The sequence below is a fragment of the Accipiter gentilis genome, chromosome 14, assembly GCF_929443795.1.
Source record: "Accipiter gentilis chromosome 14, bAccGen1.1, whole genome shotgun sequence".
NCBI classification, from domain to species: domain Eukaryota; kingdom Metazoa; phylum Chordata; class Aves; order Accipitriformes; family Accipitridae; genus Astur; species Astur gentilis.
In genome coordinates this window covers 17,802,607-17,811,587 of record NC_064893.1, presented here as the reverse complement: position 1 = coordinate 17,811,587, position 8,981 = coordinate 17,802,607, and the positions used below count along the sequence as shown (strand labels likewise).

At 44.0% G+C, this 8,981-nt stretch overlaps 1 protein-coding gene across 2 annotated transcripts; it reads right to left on the bottom strand.

Moving 5' to 3' along the window:
• Positions 1-296: 296 nt before the first annotated feature.
• EIF6 (eukaryotic translation initiation factor 6) lies at positions 297-8,981 on the bottom strand. Of its 2 annotated transcripts, XR_007508166.1 has the most exons (7): positions 8,786-8,981; positions 8,604-8,689; positions 7,488-7,663; positions 6,018-6,194; positions 5,222-5,403; positions 685-4,136; positions 297-444 (listed from the first exon to the last, which is right to left on the bottom strand). XR_007508166.1 is itself a non-coding variant. In XM_049817598.1 (6 exons), the coding sequence occupies exons 1-6, from the start codon at positions 8,890-8,892 to the stop codon at positions 4,127-4,129; spliced, it is 738 nt and encodes a 245-aa protein (XP_049673555.1). In that variant the 5' UTR covers positions 8,893-8,981; the 3' UTR covers positions 297-4,126. The 2 variants fall into 2 exon arrangements, 1 of the variants encoding a protein (XP_049673555.1); XM_049817598.1 differs by having other exon boundaries at positions 297-4,136.

Genomic DNA, 8,981 nt, shown 5'->3' with positions numbered 1-8,981 from the left:
CACCTCCACGGACAGGTGGCCATGTTCCACTTCCTGTCCAGAAATGCAGCCCCAGGACATGCTGCCACCACAGAGGAGCAGGGAACAGCAGTGCTGCTTCGACTAATCCCACAAGCAAAAGGCTCTTCTAGGTGTGCCCCTGGCACAATACACACTACCCTGCAGTACGGGCCACTTGTATAGCCGGAGGGGAGTCCTGGCACACCTCTACCTTGAGCACAGCAGTTGCAGCCCCTGCATCAAGCAGCCCACTACATACACTATATTGCACTTGACATTCTACTTCCCCCCCCCCCCCCTTCATTTTTTGACCACTTTGAATAATTTCATCAACAGTAAAGTAGGCTCATTTTTCCAAGCAAGTTAGAAATGTGCTGGGATACACAATCACGACAGTCAGAACAGAGGTGGTTCTCCACCGTTAGAGTGATTAGTTGTTCCTAACTTATAATTAGTCATTAAACCTCAAGGGGATCTCACATCTCACATCATGAGGACTCAGGTTTTTAAAAACCTGTGAAGGATCCTAACAAAACTTTTTGGACAGCATGCTATGGCAGCTAAAGCTACACACCCTGTGACTTCTTCACTGAACCTTGAGCTGCGAGACATTCATTCCTCCCTCAAAACTCCCAGACAACTCTTCTCTATCCTGTCACATTCATCCCAGAGCTTGATTACAACCTTTCTCATACCAGCAGACTTACTTGTCCAGCACAGCTGGAGTCAGCTATAGTTCCTCAGATCATTCCTGCAACCCTTCGTAATACCTGAAGTCACGTGCTGCCTTCCACTGCCCGATAGCAAAGGTGGTCTATAGCCATTGTATATAACCCACAGCCACAGTTCAGCAATTTCATTTTTAAGAATCCTGAGAACCCATGGTAGCAATACCCAGCACTGGGGACATATGACTTGATTTCACTGACTGTTCCTTAACACCTTCTTTTGGCATTGCCACTGGAGAGTGCCACCTTTGAGATAAAGAACATAAAAAGGGTCAGCCAAGTGTTGCAGTGCTTTAAGTGCCTTGAGCTGTGTAATGCCAAGGGCCTGCCACCCGTAATTCTGCCATTCTGTAACCCTTAACCCAAGCTGTCATTTCTCCCTTACTGTTTCACAGTCTCATCCTCCTGGCCCTGCACCTGCAAGCTCTGACACTCCTAGGCAGGTTCTCATGGGAAGTAACCAGCAATACCATCTCACTCCTTTCCCCTGGCTTCTTTCAGAGTTTTTAGTTTACAGAAGAACCAAAATTTCATGAACAACGAAGAAAATAAGCATTACCCAAAAATATGTATTTGCATAAAAGCTTGGCAACCACTGTGCAACACTTGCATCTAATCTACACATAGTACTCCAGATGAAGATGCATCATGGATTTACAGATAATGATGTGTTGTTTGGGCTTTCTTTTCCTAATTAACTCCAAACATTCAGTTTGCCTTTTTGGCTTTTATTGAAGACTGAGCACCTCTTTATTCAAATACTTACCCTCAGGCCAAGAATTGCTCTTGCACTGCTCAGAGTTCATCACTACAGGTGCGAAATTTGGATTCTTAACCACAACATGCTTCACTACATGTTCAGCTGCACTGAATTTACCTTTCTATCAACGCATCAGTCAGTCCTCATCCTTACTAGTCAGCATAAGTCAGTATGGGCAAACTTTCCTGCACTAACGCACTGCCTTTCCTAAACAGGACACAATAACACTGAACACCATGGCTCCCAGCAGAGCTCCTGGAAAATCTAACTATTTACTCTGAGTTTTTCCCCCATCCTCAAGCACGTAAAAGGGCTTCCATCTCATTCCATGGGATCACTCACCCAGGGTCCTTAAAAGCCTGTGGCACAAAAAAACCAACCAAATGCCTTTTGGAAATGTAAATACCATTGCAACAGACCTCCTCCATATCCCTGTGGACTCAGTCAAAGCACTCCACTTGTCTTGTAAGACATGACTTGCCATTAAAACACAAAGTTTATACTCTCTCATGGTATCATGTATCCACATTTCTACTAATTCCATTCTTTATTATAGTTTGTTTTCCTTGTACATAGGTCCAGTTTACTAGTTCAGAATTCCCACAAACCCTTGTTGAGAACAGGTATCACATTTGCCATGCTCCAGTTCCCAAGCTTCAATGCAACTTTTTGTAAGGCTCACAACCACAGTTAGCAATACCCTATTTTGCCATCTGTCTCTCATCCTCTTTGGCATATCACAACCCCCAACACTCTAACAGCATCTTTCCTATTTAAGGATTTGGACTACACAGAGACTGGATTATTTTTCTTGTTTACCTCTAAGCAATTTTTAACACATAAGACACAATCAAGATCACCAATATAAACCAGGATTCCTGCCTATCAACTGGAATGAAAAAAAAACAAGTCACAGAAATTGCAGAGGAAAAGTTCAGCCTTACTTATTTCACACTTGACAAATACATGCTAACACCGATAGCAATAGTCAGACTCTGCCATTTATACCCAAGAACAGAATCCTATGAGGTGGCCAAAGGAAAGCAGCTTCTCACCCTAAATACTGAGATATGCTAAGAGGAGGAGACCTGGAATCAGTTCCGAGAAAGGTAGTCCACTGAATCGAAAGGGCCACAAACACCAAAAATTGTTAGCCGTAGTACCAAGGAGCTATGAGCGGCTTACAGGCTTCCCTAATGGCAGAAGATGAGCTGTCTGGAAATGGCAGCCCCTGGCTCAGTTACCATTCTAGACAGACCGGATGGCAGGACTCTTATGATCAGAGAAGATCCTTTGGCAATCTTCATTTAAATAAAGTTTAAGGTGCAACCTTTAAATCAGCCAAAACTTATAAAACTTTCCCTAAACATCCAGACAGTGAAACAAAAATAGAAGTTGCCAAGGCCAAAAAAAAGAGCTCTGCCCACACTGCCTTCAGCACAGCACTCCTCAAGAGAACCCAGCTGAGAGTGATGCAGTGGTGTAGAAGCAAGCAAGGAGATTCCACATACCCTTAGGATGAGAAGTGGAGGCATTTCTATGCCTTCAGTAAACCTTTAACAGGCAAGCAAAAGAAAAGCAACTGAAAGGAGAGACCTGTGAGCAACAGCTCTGTTTAGAAGCAAATGACTATCTTCTACCTGAAAGCAGTATCTACAGCTCCTTCTTGTCATCATCACTCCCAGACAAGGGCAGAGCTCTTAATTGGTAAGCTCCCAAACCTGTAACATCTGACTGGGGTAACTGGTTAGAACCATGTTACTTAACCTTTGTCTCCAAGACTACTCAAGACGAGGTGGTTTAAATCTTTTTTGATTTGCTGACTTCTAAGAGTTTCCCAGCATAGGTAGCTAACGCCTGTAGAACAAATTTAAGCCCACTGGCAATAGCATGCTTTTCTAGGCTCTCTCTGGCAGATGCCTCAGAAGCAGCACACATGCCACCAGGCATCTGCAGACAACAGATCAAATACCACTGTTCCAGAGGCAGTCACACACTGTTGCTGTTGGAAGCCCCTGGACTGAATTTGGGAAACTCCGGTTTTAATCAGAGCTGATCACTTCAGAATCACCAGCCCTGTGGGATTAGCTGCAAGTCAGGGCAAGAGAGCAGGTGATGACTTCTGAATTATTCTGTGGCAAGTAAACTACTGTATTTTTGGTATTGAACATACAAGGGACAAGTCTATCTACAGCAGAAATACCACTCTAGCAAGAGTATGGAATGAGAGGGCAGTGCCATGTATGTGCTGAAACAGACCGCTGCGCAGCAGAACACTGATGCATTATTTAAGGCAAAATAATCTCTAGTGATCGATATCCAAGTGCCACAAGAGTAAATATTGTGTGCTAATTTGAGGGGCCCAGTCAGCATCACAAAACGAGAAAGCACAGCTGAAGAACTGGAAAATGTCAGCAGAGGGATAGAGAGCATTCCTTATTTGTAACTTATATGTGTTATTTGTCAGTTTTTATAATAATATTTAGTTTACAAAACACTACAAAAAGTTGGGTTTGTAGCCTCTTCCTTGGGCGAGGCCTGCAGAAACAACATCAGAACGTCTAGATGTCTGTAATCCGAAGTGCAGCTTGACACTTCACTCCTTAGGAACTTTCTGGAAAGTAGGAACCATTACTGCTCATGTCAAGCTAAAAAGACAAAACAGAAAGGAGATTTAGCAGACAAGTACCAGAGAGTGTGGAAGGCATTTCAAAACGCCAGTACAGTCACCAATTACAAAGGCCCAGTAGAAATTTCCCTTCCTAGAACATAAGGGTCTGTGAAAAGAGGGAAGCAGACCTAGCGGCTGCTAACAGCCAGCCATAAGGACAGACTTGTCAAGCTGGCAAAGGTAAAGTATACACTCAGCCTGGTCTAGGTAGTTATCAAAAGCTCAGAGCAAGTTTAATTATGGCTCTGTTATACTCAGAGACATCAAGCCTTTATACAGGAACTGTAAAGGAGCAGCAAAGAACTCTTTCATTCAAGGAATTCCTTATTCTTACAATAACTGAGAACTCAGCATCACAGCAATGATCGTAAGAGTTGTAATCAGATGAAAGCCCAAATGAAATTCACATAGGACATTCATCTATGTGTATGCCTAACCTTGTAAAAAAATTTGGACACATTAATGAATGGGGAAGGTCTTATATCACTACCACTCCGGGCAGAAAACAAGAAAACCTGCCTCTCATTAAAAGGTAACTTGGGACAAAGCCATTGACAAAAAGGCTTAAAAAAAATAATTAAGGCAGCAGCAGACAAAGCTCCAAAGTCTTTTTGTCTCCAGAAATGGTTGTAGCAGGCATTTGAAATAATTTTATGGCTTACAACAATCAAAAAACAAGATGTCAAAGAAAGTCAATGGCATTTTAACTTTTAAAACAAGATTTGTTGTTGAAATCCATTCGTACCACAGCTAAGCATTGAAGACCTAAGAAAAAAAGGTAACTGAAAGTTGAAATGGATACCATTTCTCACAAGAATTATTATAAATGCAACAAAACCCCTTACACTTTCCATACAGGACTAAGCCAGCTTATCAGCTACAAGGGAACAAACCCTTCTGCAATGAGGTAATTGTTGTCAGTAACCCAACAAAAGGAAAGAGGAAGTAAAAAAAAAAAAAAAAAAAAATTAAAAAGATAAATCAATTGTGAAAACAGCTAATTTTATAGTAAGATCTTGCCAGTTTTGATCGTGATTATGCACAGACCTGGATCTTCCTTACCTGTCAATCAAGGAATCTCTCATGTTGGTAGCAATGGTACTTGGCTGAGCTTCGTTCAGCCTGAAGATACTCTCGATGACAGAAAGCTCAGTGCTGGTTGTATCCAGTCCACAGAAGGCACACCAGTCATTTACAACCATTCCTGCTGCAATGACCTCACTGCCACGATTCACCGTTCCAGCCTAGCAAAACCAAAGCAGCAAGAGTTAACAGGGTATGCTGACAGCAACACATTTTATTATGCATCCTTATTACAGATCTTTAGCGGAGGGCCTCAACTCACACTCCTGAAAAGATTAAAGCTTCTGCCATCAACAAAGTTATAAAGATTTCAGATAAAAAGGTTAATGGACAGCCTTTAATCTCTGGAGAGGAAATTGTGTGACATTCAGTGAAATAAAATCTATCAAGTAGGAAGCATAAAGTCACAGCAATCATGAAATTCACAAACCCAATTGACCAGGCACAGGATTTTATTACCTGATTTTTTTAAACACTGCCTTTGGCCAAAGCACAGACAATCTCATTCTGTATGAATCAATCAGCAAAACTTGCATAATGCCAGCAGAGCAATGTTTCAGAAGCAAACTGAAGGTGCCAAGCAGCTTATTCAGACTCAGAAAAAAAAGGGAAAATGTCTCAGAAGACTTGCCCCATTAAAGTCTTCTCATCTCCCCCTTGGAACAGCTCTGCAGAGAAAACAGTATCTAGGAGCCCATTAGATATAGAAACATTAAAACTGAGAACTGGGTTGGAAGGGAATGGCAAGAGAAAACACAAACCCCAAATGCCTTACCACGAGTGGGACCTGCAGCAATGAAGACAGTTCATCCTGATCATCAATTGAAGTTCTGGGGTGCACAATTCCTCCTTGGTTACTAAAAACACAGTAGCTTCCTACCAGCACCTGATCTGCTACCGTTTGTCTGAAAACCTCAACCTTCAGTACATCTGCCAAGATCTCTTCTGTCTCCTGCAAATAGAAAGAGAGAATAAAGCTCTCAGCAAAACGGTATCATAGAATTTGAAGTCAAGGTATTCCTGCACGCAACCATCAGCTGGGATCCTCCCCTTTGAAAGCCTGCCCACACTTTCACAATCCATTGCAATCCAATCATTATAAAATGCTTACTCACCCTCTATACTCCACTCCAGGTGTTACCAGTTACCTGTGCATACTGAGCTGGGCCACTATAACTAAACACAACACCATGCATTCACTGAGAAATGATCTTCTCCCCTCCTTCTGAAGGATGTTGGCAGTACGTCAGTTGTGTTGATATCTGTTCTATGGGCATTCCCTATGAACCACCCCTCTTTTGTCCCACACCACTGGGACAAAATTGTCTTATCCTTCCCCATAACTCCAAGAACTTCCTTCCCCTCCAGTTTTTCACTGGACTCTCTGGCCACCTTACATTACCTTTTATACTTATTCAAAACATAATATGCTGCAAAGACCATTACCTTCCCCCCACCCCTGCCCTTTTTCTTTTTTTCCTTTGCACTCCTAACATCAGCTCCCATTTCTTCATCACCTTTAGCACAAACTGAAAGCAAACACTGTAAGGACCTTCACTACCTGTAGCCACACAACACACCTCTCTCTAATGCTATTAAGATACCAGTTCTCAAACATAAAGTAGCAGCAACATTGTCTGCTCTGCCCTTATTTTAAACCTTCATACAAGAACCTTCCATTTTACTTTCACCCCTCTATACACATGCACACCACCACATCCATGGCCTCTTTCAACTATTACAAACTTCACCTAGCTCAGCAGTAGCTTGTAACTACTGCTGTAGTCCTGACTAAACTCTTCTTTATGCTTTCTTTATTGTACTCATGTATACTCTCTTTTTTTCATTCAATTTTACATACACAAAGCAAATTGCACCCAGCAATATACTTCCATATCCCACTCCTTCCCTTCTGCAACGAGCATTCACTACAGCACATGGACCACACTGAGGGCACACACTATACAGGGTCCACATCCACAAATACAGATAAAATAGGAAAAGAGGCAGATCAACTAAAACCAAGTCAGAAGTCCAAAACCCAATTTTGAGGCTTCTCTCTTGAGAAGAAAGAAAACATGAGGCAGCACAGCCTCCTACGTGGTGTTAGCTCAGCTGTTAGCATAGGTCTTCTGATCCCCATGCTACATATAGCAATCCCCAACAACTGCAAACCCAAACTGCAGCTTGGCAATCATTTTACATGCAGCCACTATGAATTTAAAAGTGTTACAGAGCCATATACCCTGTCAAGATCTGGATGAACAAGAGCGACATAGTCATTGCAGGTAGTGACATTGCCCAGTGCTGAGAGACGCTCTTCTACTCGTTGAATTCGTACAGAATCTGGAAGACTATTGCGGATATGTTGAAGCTCTTGGTCTGTTGTACTGCTTGGGACCAACAGTCCATGTCTGTTTCCTAAAATGATGAAAAAAACCACCAAACCAAAAACAAGAGAGAGAAAAGAAGAAAAGAATTTTTCCACGGAGCTTCCTACTTTCCTGATGTTCATATAGTGCCTTGAATTGCCCAAGCCCAGAGAATTCAGCCCAAGAGAAATAACGTTACCATTTAAAAATAACAACAGTACCACAGGTAAGGGAAAACCAGGATGAAGCACAGACTTATCTCAGAGAAGAAATGGGTGAATGGCACCATCTTTAATCACTTCTCTTCTTCAACAGAACTAAAGGAAGCCCAAGGTTCCCAATGAAACACTTGGACTAGGAATTTCCCCTATAGATGCCAATTGCCCCACAAAATGTACAGATGTTGCTTGTTTGCATTACTTTACTATGGCAAAGCAGTAAGATGAGATGGACAAAGACATTCTTTTCACAGGAACAAAACTCAAGCAAGAACTTTGTCGGACTGAATAGGGTCTCACTAGCGAGAGACAGAGGAAAGACTTTTCTTTGACTTTCACATTTGTTAATGCCTCCCCTCTCCCCGGGGTCTGCCCCTCCAGTGCTGGCACTGAAACATTAACCTTAAGAAAAATGAAACTCCTCCCAGTTTATCAGAAAGTAGACTTACGTGTGTCTTTAGCCCATCTTCAAGCCCTCAGAGGCAAACGCTCCCCACTACCCCAGCTCTTTGTTACTGGGGGAGTTATAGTTTTTTCGATTTTCACTTCTCCTCTTTACACACTTGAAGCATTAAAATAAAACAGCTGAGGACGAGGGGTGCTGCCCGTTGGACCCCCCTGCCACAGTCACACCCACAGTACGTCACAGCGCGCACCACCCGAATTCGGGACTGTTTTCCCGTTTCCACCGGAGCCCCTCCAGGGCTCTTCTCGCCCCGAGGCCCCGGCCGGGCCCCAGTTCTGGGGGAGAAGGGCCGCCCCGTCACCTACCCACACACATTCTGCCGATGATGCGGCAGCCGGCGATGGAGGCGTGCACCACCGGGATGGTCCCGAAGAGCTCCCCCTCGAAGACGCTGCAAGGAGAAAGCGCCGTTAGGGTACTGCCGCGGGGCTGGGCGAGGCGGCGGCGGCGGCAGCCGGGCCGGGCCGGGCCCTCGGGGCTCCCTCACCTGTAGAAGTTCTCGGAGCCGCCGATGGCCACAAGGCAGTAGGCGTTGGTAAGCTTGGCGAAGCAGCCCAACTCGTTGTTGTTCTCGAAGCTGGCGCGGACAGCCATGGCCGGGCGGGGACGGACGGGCGTGCGGTGGGGAGAGACCCAACCGGCAACGGCGGCCGCGGCCTCTGCCGGACGCACGCGGCCTCCCC